The sequence below is a fragment of the Coffea arabica genome, chromosome 9c, assembly GCF_036785885.1.
Source record: "Coffea arabica cultivar ET-39 chromosome 9c, Coffea Arabica ET-39 HiFi, whole genome shotgun sequence".
NCBI classification, from domain to species: Eukaryota; Viridiplantae; Streptophyta; class Magnoliopsida; order Gentianales; family Rubiaceae; genus Coffea; species Coffea arabica.
Genome location: NC_092326.1, coordinates 36,337,725 through 36,353,699, shown reverse-complemented (window position 1 = coordinate 36,353,699; position 15,975 = coordinate 36,337,725). Strand labels below are relative to the sequence as shown.

The window sequence follows — 15,975 nt, the reverse complement described above, 5'->3', positions numbered from 1 at the left end:
ATTTTTTAATCACTTTTTTACATCATATAGATCAAATTATTATAATATATTTTCTATAAAAATTTTTAAAACTAACAATTCAAATAGGCTTGTAATTTAGATTATTATTTTAAATTTTTTTAAATATTTTACATAAATATATTTTAAAATCACCTTTTTAACTGACACAATCCTTTTGGTAAAAAACTCCAAAAGATAGATACAAAAATATATTAATATATATATTTATATATAAATATTATATACAAAAACATATTTTGTTTAATAAATATATAAATACATATATAAATATTAATACAAAAATATTTATATACAAAAATATATAAATATTATATACAAAAAATATATTTTGTTTAATAAATATATATTTATATATAAATATTAATACAAAATATAAATATATATAATCAAATATATTTACATATATTTATAAATATATTTATATTTATTTATGTTAATATATAAATATATTTAATTATATATATTTATATAAATAATATATTTTTATATATTTATATAAAATTATAAATATATTTATTTCAATTTTTTTTATAATATGTAAATTAATATATATATATTAATATGTATATTTTGATATTTATATTTCAATTATGAATATAAGATATATATAAAATATAGTAATATTAATATATTTCAATTATGTATATTAATATGTATAACATATATATTATATCAATTTAAATAAATATTATATTTTTATATATAAATATAAATATTTTGTTTAAAATATATTTATATATATATTTATTTAAATATAAATATATCTATATATATATTTATATATATGTAAATATATTTATTTCAACTTTGTTTTATAATATGTATATTAATATGTATTAATATGTATATTTCATTTTGTATATAAATTATATTAATATTAATATGTAATTTAAATTATGCATATTAATATGTATATTATATATATTATATCAATTGAAATAAATATATGTATTTATATATAAATATTAATATTTGTTTAAAATATATTTATATATTTTTATATAAATATATAAATATATACATATCAATTTTGTTTTATAATATGTATATTAATATATATATTTGTATATGTATATTAAATATATAATAATATACATATTAAAAAACAAAATTAAAATTAAAATATTATATATTTAAATAAATAAACATTAATATATAGAAATAGAGCCAGTATATATTTAAAAAGAATCTCAATAAAATTCTAAATTATAAAAATATTCAAAAATATATTTTAAAAATATCTCTAAAAACAATCTAAAAACATATACAGTAAAAATTTTTTATATACAAAATTACAGTAAAATTTTTAAAAAATACTTTCAAAAACAGTTAATCCAAACGGAGCTTTTGAAGTTGTTTTTAAAATATTTGTTTGGACATGATATTTTTTAAGTTATTTTTGTAATACTGGATGAAAAACAAGTTTTTGAAAAACTCGTCTTCCAAACTGAGCCCGATTCGACCATTTTGTCTCGTCTTCCCCCATGCATGAAGTTTCCTAACGGCTAAGTCTACACGGAGGCATATGCACCGCCAAAAACCTCCCCAAAATCCTAGTACTATGCTAATCCTCGTACGATCTTTTTGTCTTCTACCTTCACCTTCTCCCTAGGCTGATTTCCCTAGGACCCTTTACTATAAATCGTCCTTCCAGCTTGATTTCAACTATCAAGACAGAGATAATCAGTTTCTTGATTTCGTGTTGGCAAAAAGGTTAGGTTTTCGTGTTGGTTGTTGCATTTCTGGGATAATCGAGAATTTTTCAAGGAGCTTGGCTGTGAATTCGAGGATGGATTCGGAGAGGGAGCTTCAACACAAGCTGATTGATGCTGGGGTGAAGCTTCTGGTGCCAATCTCTTCTACCGATGATCTCCTTGCCTCCCTCGATGTAAAGATCACTTTTTCATGAGGCATCTGGAAGATTTAGAGATTGGCTTGGCTTATTTCCTTTTTTTTTTTGGGCTATGTTGCATGCATGCGCAAAATCAAATATAAAAGTATTGGTTTTTGTCTCTTGAGTGCTTTTGTTGATTTAGTCCTTGTTGATTGAGATTATTAAATCCTGTTTTGTTTGTATCTTGGTGATTTTGCTGCTTAATAATGTAAACTTTTGTTGGGTTTGCTTCTGTAAAGTTCAAAATTAATTGCACATAGTAACAATAATTGATATAAATAGGCTTGCACCAAGCACGCACGAGGCACAGAGTGTTTGATTCTGTAGGTTCAATGTTTATTTGATAGGTTACTTCTCCCTGAGAAATGTTGTTAATCGAGGCTTTCGTTTTCTCTGATAAACGTTCTCTTTTCACGATTCAAAACTGCTGGCTTACTTCTGCGTATTATTTTATATTCGAGAACTCTTGTCTGTCTGATGTAAATTAATTATTATCTTCTTTTTCATCCTGTTGTTTAGAAACTAGAGGGCCTTTTATCGGTCTTAGGTCAAGATCCTTTCAGTTCGATACGAGATGCACTCTTGCCTTCGATGAAGGCTCTGATCTCTGATAGGCTGTTTAGACATCCTACTACGGAGGTCAGGATTTCGGTTATGTCTTGCATCTCTGAGGTGTTAAGAATCACAGCTCCACATCAACCTTATGAGGATGAAAAAATGAAAGTAAGCTGAAGAACCTATGGTAGTATTTATTCTTGGTTTAGTTGCATCTGTGCTTTGTATTCTACACTTATTTAGAACTCAGTTGTCAGCCTTTGCATTTCGATGGCGTGCAGGAAGTTTTTCAGCTAACTTTAGCTGCATTTGAGAAGTTGTCTCTTTTATCTGGTCGCTGTTATTGTAAAGCTTTGCACATTCTTGAAATTGCTGCAATGTTCAGATGCTGTGTTATCTTGCTGGACCTAGGCTGCAATGCATTTGTCACTGAAATCTTCGAACTCTTTTTAAGTACCATTAAGTAAGTCTAAAATCTTATATTTTATTGACAAAATCTTCTAATTGACTGTTTGTCCTTTTTGGATCATTTAGTAATTGCTATCGTTCACCTTTTCAAAGTAACTCTAGTACTGGTAGTTACAATACTCTTTAATTTGAAGTTACTAGATATGTTACATTACCTTCAACCTTCTTTCCTGAATATATGATCTGATTTTCACTTCATGAATTCCTCAGTGGGGGCAAAGGTTAAAAAATTGATGAGCTCATGGGAAAACCTTTTTGATGTGTTGTTGAGTGATTAAATCATGGTCTCTAATTCGAACAATCAAATTATGAGTGTTCATTTGTTTGTCTTCCACCTGTGTCGTACCTATCAACATATTAAACTATCATGTGCTGATAGATACTCTTATGTTTGAATGTTAAATACAAGGTTCAACCACCCGCATGCTGTATTCTCCAACATGGCAGAAATTATGACTTGTCTTATAGATGCAAGTGATGAAATTTCATTAGATCTTCTAAGGCCTCTTCTGAATAGTGTGAAAAAGGAAAATCAGGTACTCTTCCTTGTATAGATCTCTGCATCATTTGTTCTCCATTTTTTTTTAAAATAATCTGTACTCAACCACCTTTGTTGTTTGCCTCAGATTACTTCACCAGCTTCCTCTTGGCTAGGAGAGAAAGTACTAAAGAACTGCTCAACTAAAGTCAAACCTTATCTCATGAATGCATTGAAGTCAATGAGTCTAGATATTAATGATTATGCCGATATAGTTGCTTTGTTATGCAGAGATATGCCAGCTGGGGCCAATGTGGTGCGACATTTTTCTTTCGTTCAACTGGACCTTTTTTTTTTGGCAAAAGGCAGATAGGTTTATGATTTTATACTGTCTCCAAAGCTTCACACTTCTCTTGTAATTTATCTTGCTCCTTGTATTTGTGAATGATGGAAATATGTTTGGACTTCCTTAAAAGTTGTTGTTTCCCCCCACTGTCTAACATGTGAGATGTTAAGAAATAGTCTATAACTCTATATTCATCTTCCTGTAACTCATAGAAAAACCTGAAATTGTTCAGGAAGAGAATCAACATCAGAAAATGATTGTTGCTATAGATTTTCATTTAAAATTAAACCGTGCTTGAGATGCCAGACTGATTCTGTTGCTTCCAATGCATCATAGGATCGCTAGTTTTCATAGTTGAAGTTCTGTAAATTGAATTAATGAGTCTAATTTTTCCTAAAGATGAGGAAAATGCTCTTTTAAGCAAAATTAGTAGATCAGGCAGCTGAAATGGTTGATATTCTCCTGTTGGAATTGGTCAGTCTAGTAAGACTATTTAGAATCTGGTTTTGTTCTTTGTTGCTTCTTCACTATTCTTTCTGCTCTTTAAATGTTTGTGTTAAAATGAAGAGACTGGCTTTAATTTATCAATCTTAATTTAATCAGGTGATGGAGGAGTCAGAAATGACTGCTGCTCGCCTTGTGCAAGATGAAGCTCAGCTTTGCAAGTCACTGCTAGATGATTGTGCAGCTCAGGAGGCATACAGTGATGATAATGGATCGAATGATAGGAATTCTTCAAAGCTATCGCAGAGCCATGAACAAGTTGTTCAGCTGAAGAGCATAGCTAAAAGATCTGTTGCCCCTGGAGCTTTAGACGGTGGAGGAGAAATGCAAGCAAGAGCAAGAGTACGAGTCATGCCAAATAGAAGGGGAAGAAAACCCAATTCTCTGATAAAACCGGAGGAAGGTTATGAATATTCTGGGATAACTGGACACCGAGATTCTCACAGAATACCTTGTAAGAAAAAGAATCTTGGGAAAGTTAGCAGCTTACCGAGTAATTCATCTGCAACAGAGTCTGTTTTGCAGCCTGAACCAGAAAAGGATGACAAGCCAAGTTCTTTTCCACCAAGAACGTCACATTTTGACAGCAGATGTGCTCCCATTTCCCTAGATCCAACTGAAGGAGGTAAAAGTCTTCAGAGAAAGAGTAGGCCAAGGAAGAAAGAGAACATGTTTAGTCATGATGTTAACATTGCTATGTTTGACAAGGAAGGTGTTTTACTGGAAGATCAACTTAAGAAGAAAAGCTTGCCAGGTTCTGATGGTTGCTTAAGAACAGGATCAGACAAAACAGAAAATGCTGGCAAAAAACCTGGGAGATATTCAAGGAGGAAGAAATCTGCTGTCTGTAACAACATAGAGACAACCTTTGGCATGAAGAATGTATTTGTAACAAAGGAAAAAGACATGCAGAGTGATTTGGATGGAAAACCACTGCTTTTATTTAGAAGGAAGGATGGACAAAAAGGAATGAAAGACAAAGAAATAGAAAAATCTGAGGTATTATGCTTGTTTAGTGATGCTTGATTTGAATTTTGCGATCGAGAAAAGTGGACATAGTTTTGCAGCGACCAAATAGGAAATTAGGATGTTTAATTTGATATGGAGGGAGTTATTTTTCATGTAAAGGTGAAGCAATTCTGTTTTCACAGTAGAAGCCACCTCTGGTGTGAAAACAGTACTTGTAAAGAAAGAAAAAGATATCCAGAGTGATCAGAAGGAAAACCACTGGTTTTATTAAGAATGAAGGATGGACAAAAAGGAATGGAATGCAAAGAAGCTGAAAAATTTGAAATATCATGTTTGTTCATTAATAAGTCAATTAATGTCTGAGGTATTATGTTTCTTTATTGATGTTTCTGTGCTTTTACCTACAATTAAAACTATCAGATTAAGCAAAGTGGACAAGTTCTCTGCCACCCATATAGGAAATGAGGATGTTCAATTTGATATGAGGTAGTACAAAATCTTATTTTTCATGTAAAAGGTGAACCAATTCTTGTAACTTCTGTCTAAAACTTTCTACTACAGAAAGTAGATAATTTGAATCTTGCTTAGCATATGCTGAGAACTTGAGCAGGCACCCCTGTCTCTTGATATGTTTGTCAGCAATGACTGGCTAAATTTCGTGCCTGTCTGATGTGCCTTGTTTAGATGCTTTGTGTTTGTTCCATATATTCTGACATGATTTTCATATCTGATTTCTAATTTGCGAAGACATCTTTTTGTATTCAGGGTTGCAAGAAGCCTAGAATTGTGAAAGAGTATGGTGAAAAATTAATTGGTTCAAGGATAAAGGTCTGGTGGCCCATTGACAGGCAGTAAGTGACTCAGATTGTTTAATGATCAAAATTAATGACAATATGTCGATCCTTTTTGCTATTTCTGTAAGTTTGAATCTCTGAATGTTGCTATCATCTTGACTTTGGTCCAGGTGGTTTTGCTTCTTTGAAACAGTTTACAAGTAATAGGACAATCTTCTGGGTGGCTTTGTTGATATGGGTGTTAAATAGCTGAAGCTATTGCCATCTAATTTCCCCAAGCTGTCCCTCATTCCCCCAACTTTCTGCTTGATTTTGGTTTGTCCTTCCACCTAAAATGCATGAACTACAACCCTTCCTGTTTTTTTTGTCTCAGTTTAAATTCCATCAGCTTTTCTTTTTCTATGATATGACACCACTTATTAGCTCCTACCTTACCCCTTAAATGTCAGTAGTGGAAACTTCCTTAGCTGATAAGTACAAATTCTTTTAAAGGACATTTTGGCTTCAAAAGCCAATTTTATGAAGTTGGTTCAACCAAGGCTGGAGACTATTTCACCACTATTGCCTCCAACCCAATAAGTCTATGATTTTTCAAAAACCATGCATGATCTCAGCCTGAAAAACTGGGAATCTTGTTCACTTAAGTGTCTTCTTTTCTCCGTTCCAGCATACCTTTCTTTGACTGAGCGTATCTGTGAATTTTTCCTCTCCCCACTTCTGGGCATTGCTGCCCGTCCTTTCCCTCTTTTACTAAAGGAATTTCATGGTGCATGATGATTTAGTGCCCTCAAAACTTGTATTTATGCTAGATGAACCCAATATTTCATTCTAAAGTTATTCTTTTCTGATTTTCAGTTTTGCTATGGAAAACCATGGCCTGCTATGTGTTGATTTTTTTTAATGTTAATGTAGTAGTTTGATATATTTTTTGTGTTAATATTTCATTTTTCTGTGATTGGAAATATTTCTGCTCAGTTGGGTGTCAATGGTGCTTTTTGGATCAATCTTTGACTAGTAATGTAATGTATTTGAGCATGTTAAATATGTACATATGTGCGTCTGCGTGTGCACGTGTGTGGTAACTTGTTTGAATCAACTTGGATTCCATAGTTGATTATTTCCATTTGTAGGAAACTGATGATATTAATGCGGGCTGTTGGAAAAGAAAACCTTCCTATTATTATGTTTGAACAGAACTGAAAACACATGCTTAGAGTAGTCATACTCTTCATTAATAAGTACAAAATTGAAATCACTACAGCTGAAAATGAGATAATCTGTCGACCTTAATGTTTGAAATCGACCAAACTTGAGGCATATGTGTCAGGGAACAAGCAGAATATTATGTTCTATCTTATTAAATTTTTTTTTTTTGCGCAGGTTTTATGAAGGCACTATTGATTCTTTTGATCCCTTGAGGAAGAAACATAAGGTGAAAATATTGACAATGACAGCCTAAACCTTTACGTTTGCTATTATTTAACTCTTTCAAATTCATCCTTGGTTTGCTTCATCCTTTATTATACCTCCATTTTCTTGCTTTTAGGCTCTGTTTTTTATCCTTACCTCAACATGAGATAAGAATACTTTGTAAACCTTCACCCTATTCTTTAGGATTAAAACATTTTGCTGGTGCATTTGTGACATATTAATTCATCTTAACTGCATGAATAAGCAGTCATCTTAGTTTCTATACTGTAATTTTACATGCTCAGGACCACAGTTTTCTCTTACTGGTTTGAAATTTTGTGTTGATCGAGAATGTGCTGATGTTAAATGGTTAAGTTTGTTTTACGAGTGATCACATGCTTACTGTCCTTGTTTCAGGTTTTATATGTTGATGGTGATGAGGAGAATTTGAATCTAAAAAAGGAATGTTGGATTCTGCTTGGCGGCAGTTCTTGTCACCGAGTTAGTCACTGATTTTCTATCTGTCACCTTTCAATTTTTTTTTTGGCTGCTGCTCTTAAGTACTGTTTGAGACAGATGAGTTTATCCTTTTAGATCCTCAAAATGTGTTTCTGTTGAAAACTTGTCTTTACTTTGTTATTACCAAGTTTTTTCAAGTCGTCAGTCAAGCTTTTCTTCGTGTTGTTCTTCACTTCCCTTATATCAGAATATGCATAACTAGTTTAATTCTCATGTTCACCTTACCAAAAATTCAGTTTTCTTTTGCGGATTTTAGATGTCATGACATTCCCTCTGAACATCTGTACAGTATTCTTTGCTGGCTTGCTTGTTATTAATGGATGATGATTGTTTTTTATCAATTTAGTCACTTAACTGGTTAGGGATTTTTAAGATTCCTTTTTTTTTTTCCAATTTCAAGAGTCAATACAGTTGGAAGGGAAAAAAAAAAGAAAAGGAAAAATACAAAATAATTAAAATGAAAAAGAGAGAAGCTATCGTAATAGATACAATCTGAATATTGACCTTGAAAACAGATTAAATCCTTTGAAGTATCTTTTTCTAGGATAGAAGGTTTATCTATCAGTATGTGTCTTGGTCATCACTTCTGTTTTAGGATGTTTTTCTATGATGGAAGTTTTATCTAATTCTTTATATCTTGGCTGTTACTTCTGGTATAGGATGTATGTGCAAGTGACTCTCATTTTTAACTTCTAGAACGTTACTCCACTGAAACAATAATGTCTTTTCTCCACACAACTTTTGGTGTTCTTTAAGTTGGAGGGGCAGGCATTGGAAGCATGAACACTTAATCGAAATTTCAACCAAAAGCTTCTTCTTTTTAGATGTGCTTATATTTCTTTTCTTACTGAGGCTTATATTCACTTTGGCTGATTTAGCAGAAGAAAACGAACACAAAGAATATGTACCAAGATAAAACAGCAAGATCTTTCTGTTTTTTCAACATCAAAATATAATTGTTATTGATAGTTTTTCCTTCAAAATTAAGCTATATATTCCGGACATGAGACTGTATCTGTTGTCTCTGATTCATCAGAGGGTTGTTTGATTCCATGTCTGGAGATCTGTATAAGAATTGACGAGTTGAACTTTTTCTGAAGACGATAATATGGTTTTTGTTAGGCAAAATTAGCAGATCAGGCATGTCAAATGGTTGGCATACTCCTGTTTGACTTGCTAATGTCTTTGGTCAGTCTAGTTTAGATCGTATAGAATCCCATTGTATATTTTGCTGCTTTGTCACTAATCTTTCTTCTGTTTGAATATTTGCATTAAAATGTAGGGATTGGCCTTAGTTTATGTATCTTGAATTAATCCTTGAATTAATCAGGTGATGGTGGAGGGGGAAACAAGTGGCTCTCATCTTGTGGAAACTGAAGCTCAGCTTTGCAAGTCACTTCTAGATGATTGCAAAGCTGAGGAGGCGGACACTAATGACAATGGATTAGATGATAGGAGTTCATCAAAGATATTGCAGTTTGATGAAAAAATTGAGCAGCTGAAGAGCATGGCTGAAATATCTTTCGCCTCTGGAGCTTTAGAAAGTGGAGGGGAAATGCAACCAAGAGCAAGAGTAGGAGTTACGCCAAATAGAAGGAAAAGAAAACCCAATCCTCTTATAAAACCAGAGGGAGTTTATACTGAGGTATTATGTTTCCTTATTGATGTGTCGGTGCATTTCTACCTGTAATTAAATTTTCCGAGTAAGCAAAGTGGACATAGTTTTGTCACCACGCAAATAAGAATTTAGGATGTTCAATTTGATACGAGGGAGTACAAATCTTATTTTTCATGTAAAAGGTGAATCAATTCTTGTAGCTTCAGTCTAAAGATTTCTACTATAGAAAATAGATCAATGGAATCTTAGTTGGCATCTGCTGAGAACATGAGGAAGCACCCTGTTCTCTTCACATGCTTGTTAGCAATGATCAACTAAATTTCTTGCCTGTCTGATATGCCCCGTTTTGAAGCTTTGTGTTTGTTGCAATATCCTGACGTGATTTTCATATCTGCTTTCTAACGTCCAAATATATCATTTTATACTACTTCAGGGTTGCAAGAAGCCTAAAATTGTCAAAGAATATGGTGAAGAGTTAGTCGGTTCAAGGATAAAGGTCTGGTGGTCCATGGACAGTGAGTAAGTGACTTAAATTGGTGATAATGCTCGAGAGACAATATATTGATCCTCTGTACTTTTTTTGTAAGTTGAATCTCTGAATGTTGCTATTATCTTGACTTTGGTCCAGGTGGTTCTGTTTCTTTAAAACAGTTAGAGAGTGCTAGGAGAGTCATCTGGGTAGCATTGTTGTATGGGTGTTGGATATCTGGAACTATACTCATCTTATTTCCCCACCTCCCCCCCCTTCTTTCTGCTTGATTTTGACATGTCGTTCCACCTAAACTACATCAACTACAATCCTCCCCACTCTGTCTCAGTTTAAACTCCCATTAAACTCCCATCTTTTTATTTTTTTTGTTTTCTATAATATGGTACGATTTATAATCTCCTGCCTTACCAATTAAACACCATCAGTGGAAGCTTCCTTAACTGAGAAGTAGAACTTGTCTTAAAGGATGTTTTGGCCAAAAAGCCAATTTTGTGAAGTTGGTTTGGCCAAGTTAGGAGACTGTTTCACCACTGTTGCCTCCAATCCAGCAAGACTATGGTTTTTCAAAACCCATGCATAATCTCAACCGGTAAAACTAGAATCTTGTTGGCTTATTGACTTCTTTCTGTAGTTCTGGCAAACCTTTAATTGACTGACATCTGTGAATCTTTTCCTATCCCATATTCTGGGCATTTGCTGCCCCCATCCATTTTCCTTTTACTAAAGAATTTCATAGTACATGATGATTTAGTCCCTCAAAACTCAGGTATTTGTTGCTACATAAAGTCGCTGTTTTCATCCTGAAGTCATCCTTTTCTGATTTTCAATTTTGTGATTGAAGGTTGTGGCCTGTGTTAACTGTTAGATTTATTTATTTATTTTGTTTGTAGTTTTAGTGGTTAGGAATATTTCTGGCCAGTTGGGTGTCAATGGTGATTTCTGCTTTAATCTTTCGTTGATAATGTAATGTATGTGAGCATGTTATATGTGAACATATGTGCCTCTGTGCAGTGTGTATGTGGGTGGTAATTGATTATTTCCATTTGTAGGAAGCTCATGATATGATGCAGGCAGTTGTAAAAGAAAATTTTCCTATTGTTATCTTGAAACAGAATAGGGAAAAAGATGAGATATCATGAACAGATAGTGAAAATTCTCCCGGAGGGATGAAAAAAAAAAGCTTAGAACTGGGGTAGTAAACAGTACGCTAACTGCTATTACCAGATAAAAGACTAACAGGGATGCATGTCGAGGAGGCATAGTGATGATGATGGACGTCAGATTCCTCAAGAGGTGAAGTAATGAATCTAAGTGTTTCTTATAACACTAATAAATCTCCAATGCTACTTGGGATTACTTTTGACGTTGGTAGTTGATATATTGATTAGATACATAAGCATAGGTACACTATGTGCATGAACATCCTACTGGAAAGACACCTGGCGCAGAATTTCCCAACATGACATCCTAGTTTTCATGTTTACTTTGGAGGGCATTGTTCGAGGAATGCTCCTCCATTTCATTGATAAATGCAAAGTTGAAATTTCTGCAATTGAATATGGGATAATTTGTCAAACTTAATGTACTAAATCAGCCAAACTTGAGCAATTTATGTCAGAGAACAGGCAGAAAGTTGTGTTCTATCTTATCCAGTTCCTTTTGTGCAGGTTTTATGAAGGTGTTGTTGATGCTTTTGATCCTTTGAGTAAGAAACATAAGGTAATAATATTCACATTCATGGCCTAAACCTCTACTTTTGCTATCATTTACTCTTCTAAAATCCATCCTTGGTTTTGCTTCATCCTTTATTATGCCTCCATTTTTTGCTTTTAGTCTCTGATCTCTGTCCTTTCCTCATAATGAGATAAGAACACTTTGTAAACCCTCCTCATATTCTTTAAGAATAAAACATTTTTTTGGAAGACCCATTTTCTGGTGTATTTGTTACATATTGATCCATCTTAACTACTTTGATCAGCGGTTGTCTTAAGTTTTTTTTATTGTATTGTTACAAGCTTAGGAGCACAGTTTTCTCTCACTCGTTTGACATTTTTTGGTGATTGAGAATGTGGTGATGTTGAATGGAAGTAAGTTTTTTTTATGAGTCATCACATGCTTCTTGTCTTTGTGTCAGGTTTTATATGTTGATGGGAACGAGGAGAATTTGAATCTGGAAAAAGAAAGTTGGTTTTTGCTTGGCAACACTTCTTGTCATCAAGTTAGTTGCCTGATTTCCTACTTTTTCTTCATTATGCTATTTGTGGTGTTTCTGTTATCGCCTCCCCCCCCCCCCCCCCCCAAAAAAAAAAAATAAAATAAAAATTTCTCTCCCTCTCATATATTGATGAGATTTCTGGGATGTGATTTGATAGAATAAACAATGAAACCTTTCAATTTCTGCTGCTGCTGCTGCTGTGGCTTTGAAGTACTGTTTGAGACAGCTGTCAATATCCTTTGTTAAGGATTTTCAAGTTGTCATTAAGCTTTTCTTGATGTTGTACTTGCCTTCCCCATATCTGAATTTGTATAGGTAGTTAATTCTCATGTTCACCACACTAAGAGTTAAGTTCTCTTTTGCAGATTTATGTTGCCATGACATGCTTCCAGAACTTCTGTACAGTATTCTTTTGCTGGCTTGCTTGTTGTCTACAGAAGATTATTTTCTTGTTTGATCATTTTAATCACATAGCTGGTTAGGGTATTTAGACATTCATTTGTTTCAAATCCAAGGATCAATCCAGTTGTTTAAAAAAAAGATAAAATTATTGAAACAAAAGGAGAGAAACTATTGTAATAGATAGAATCCTAATATTGACCTTGAAAACAAACTCAAATCCTTTAACATATCTGTTTAGAGAAGTTTTTTCTTTATCTGTATGTCTTAGCCATAACTTCCTGTACAGGATGTTTTGTCTAAAATAGATGTTTCATCAATGCTTTATCTCTTGAACAATAATCATGGGCATTTCCTCCAGTCAACTTTTGATATCTTTAAACTAGAGGAGCAGGTATTGGGAGCATTAACACTTGATCCAAATTAGAATTAGAGGTTTTTTTCCCCCCTTTTTAGCGCTTAGATTTCTTTTCTTACTGAGGCTTATGTTTGCCTTTGCTGGTTTTGCAGAAGAAGAAAGCAAGCACGGAGAACATGTATAAGATAAAACAACAAGATGATTCTGTTTCTTCAGAGAAAAGGTTTGTCGTTTGATAACGTTGTCTTTTCTTCAGAGTTTGAGTTTTTGGAATTTTTATGGCATTCACGTCATCTTCACTACTTTTTTTTGATGTTATCAAATGAATTGCCAAGGGCTTTATAACAGCCAGAGAGTTTCTGCTTTTAGGTACACAACTCGAGCCCGAAAAGCATCAAGTCAGCAGAAAGGTCTGCTGTAGGTGATCTGACAAAGGATGATAAGGAAACAAAGGATGAGGACGAGAATCTCAGAAGCAAAGCTCTCAAGGATGCAAGTAAATCTAGCATGTAGCAGCTTAGCTACACAACCAAGAAGATTATTTCAGCAAGAACTCCATGGATATGCATGGAAAATCGCGATGCTGCATCTTGAAAATGGGCACAACTAAATGGCCTGCAAACACAGACAATGTCATTAAGCTGATAACATGGTACTTAAATTAAGAGTGGATGTTTTGAATTTTTGTAGAACTGGATTTTGTTATTATTATTACTGTCAAAACATCCAACATCCAAGTTTTGTGAGTATTTAGCTGAATTAAAGTTTCACGAAGTTTCACAAGTTCATAGCTGATTCCTGTACTTGTTAGGCTGGTCGACTGAGCTGTGTTGGTGCCTTCGCAGCTATCGTGCTATGTCTTGTGAATTGTGGCTTGTACTCTCTGTTTACTTCGGGATTCTAGATAAGTCCTTAAGATGGTTAGGCTAACAGGAAGTTGAGATGATTTTAGGGAGGATTGGTCAAAGGTCGTTTTGCATTTCTTTTGTTTATTTGTTAATTAGCATTCTGACCGTATTTACATTTTGAATCATAACAATAACAAAATTATTTGAGTTGCAAATTATAAATTAGCATTCTAATACAAGTTACATTCTTTCAGCTTGTTTAATGCTAACTTAGATATAGGTAAAGACAATGATCAATAAAAGTTCATATGGTACATAAAAATTGCTATGCATGAAGTGAAAATGCAATTACAAGATTATGTGCACAAAACAGAAGTTGTACATGCCACAAATATATATATATATATATATATGTGTGTGTGTGTGTGTGTGTGTGTGTGTGTGTGTGTGTGTGTGTGTGTGTGTGTAAATTAGAGTTGTTTCTCACTCTTATGTGATATGTTTAATTAAAGAGAATTAATGGGTTATAGGTCATTTGGATTTTATTCATACTGAATATTATATTATATGTTTAAAAATTATTCCTAATTTTAAAATAACTAATCTTATCTTAATGCTTTCTATGAAATTATTACATAGAATTATAGTAAAATCTTTTTAAAATCACAATTATTAAAATCTTACATACTCCATAAATTACTTCTTTTTACCACTATATCATTGATTAGTACTCAAACTATTCATCATCTCTTCCCTTAATTTTGAATTAATTTAGTACAAAAAATAGAATTAACTGTTACAAAAAAGAGTATTCAATATTGTTGAAAACCAAATATTTATTGATGAAAAAAATTGGATTGCTGGATGCCTAGATCTTTTCTACTTAATTAAATGTTAATATATAGTTCTAGATTTATGGTCATTATGAAAATTTAAACTATCTAAAAAAATATCTACCAATTTTTGATATGGAATACATTATTTGATATATACTATCATATTATAGTGAAAGTATGTTAACAAATTTTAAAAAATTAGTAAATAATTGAACATTTAGAATACATTAATTTTTTAAAGTTAATATGAATGAACATGTAGGATTTTTGTTAATTTTCATATTTAAATTATTCATATTTTTCTAAATTTATAATAAATAAAAAAAGATCCCGTGCTAAGGCACGGGCAAAATTCTAACATTTATTAACTCCAAAAATTGACGTCACTCATACAAAAAATAAAAATAGCAATTTGACAATATGTAAATGCATTTAGAGCATATATAATTTTTAAGACGAGTAGGGTATTTCTTGTAATCATGCTTTAGACATGATTAACAGCTACATTAGGAAGATTAGTTTAGAGAAAAGAAAAGAACGGAGTGGTAATCATTAATAAAAGGAAAAAAAAAAAAAGAAAAAATGGTCATTTTATTGAGAAGTAGCACGTACGCTACGCGTGCTTCCTTACAAGTAAAAATTTTGTCACCTTGCTTGTGTGAAGTTGATTAATTTAACTTTCCTAATATAGATAATATACAAATTTAAAATCTCTATTTCTTGGCATTTTACCAACCAAGCAAGACAAAAATATTCTAGAAATTACACGGGTTGGTGCATGGTTAATTGTTTTCAAATGAGTGATTGCAACAAAAGCAAATTAAATCCCTGATCATTGAATGAATAGTCTTCATGACCAATCAGTGACAAGTATGATTTTTACTACTCGATTAATTTTCTATACAAGAGTAAACATCCAAAACAAAAAAGTGTAATTCCAGTGCCCCATACAAACTCTAATGCCTTGAGAGATATCATACTTCCATTTAAATGTAATCCTAGATGCCTTATAATGAGCAATTGATCCATTACATTGTCGTGGTGGCCAAAAATTCAGCGATTTTGGCTCCAGGTATCACTGCATAGTATAAATCTTGAACCAACACATGTCTGCATTAGATAATCAAGAGCTTCAAAAGTATCAAACTCACAATGAATTAGCTTGCTGCTAAGTTCCTTCTTTTTTCTAGTACTAACTTAATATACAAGTACAATAATATGATCAGCAAATGTTAGTACAATACTTCAAAATT

At 32.6% G+C, this 15,975-nt stretch overlaps 1 protein-coding gene across 6 annotated transcripts; it reads left to right on the top strand.

The window, feature by feature from the left end:
- Window positions 1–1,434: 1,434 nt before the first annotated feature.
- On the top strand, window positions 1,435–14,017 carry LOC113708178 (sister chromatid cohesion protein PDS5 homolog D-like). Of its 6 annotated transcripts, XM_072064992.1 has the most exons (15): window positions 1,435–1,909; window positions 2,435–2,638; window positions 2,752–2,933; window positions 3,348–3,474; window positions 3,565–3,732; window positions 4,366–5,265; window positions 6,001–6,086; window positions 7,410–7,461; window positions 7,857–7,940; window positions 9,289–9,603; window positions 10,010–10,095; window positions 11,734–11,785; window positions 12,201–12,284; window positions 13,191–13,261; window positions 13,408–14,017. In XM_072064992.1, the coding sequence occupies exons 1-15, from the start codon at window positions 1,811–1,813 to the stop codon at window positions 13,457–13,459; spliced, it is 2,562 nt and encodes an 853-aa protein (XP_071921093.1). In that variant the 5' UTR covers window positions 1,435–1,810; the 3' UTR covers window positions 13,460–14,017. The 6 variants fall into 6 exon arrangements, 4 of the variants coding, with proteins under 4 accessions (XP_071921093.1, XP_071921094.1, XP_071921095.1 ...); XR_011821044.1 differs by lacking the exons at window positions 13,191–13,261; window positions 13,408–14,017 and adding an exon at window positions 11,116–11,359; XM_072064993.1 differs by lacking the exons at window positions 13,191–13,261; window positions 13,408–14,017 and adding an exon at window positions 12,439–12,842.
- The last annotated feature ends 1,958 nt before the right edge of the window (window positions 14,018–15,975 follow it).

Excerpts from the sequence above, each read along its gene's own strand:
- LOC113708178 (XM_072064992.1), top strand. The coding sequence starts at position 1,811 with ATGGATTCGGAGAGGGAGCTTCAACACAAGCTGATTGATGCTGGGGTG. Across the intron at positions 7,462-7,856 it reads CCTTGAGGAAGAAACATAAG|GTTTTATATGTTGATGGTGA; the intron begins GTGAAAATATTG and ends TCCTTGTTTCAG. Across the intron at positions 7,941-9,288 it reads GCGGCAGTTCTTGTCACCGA|GTGATGGTGGAGGGGGAAAC; the intron begins GTTAGTCACTGA and ends TGAATTAATCAG.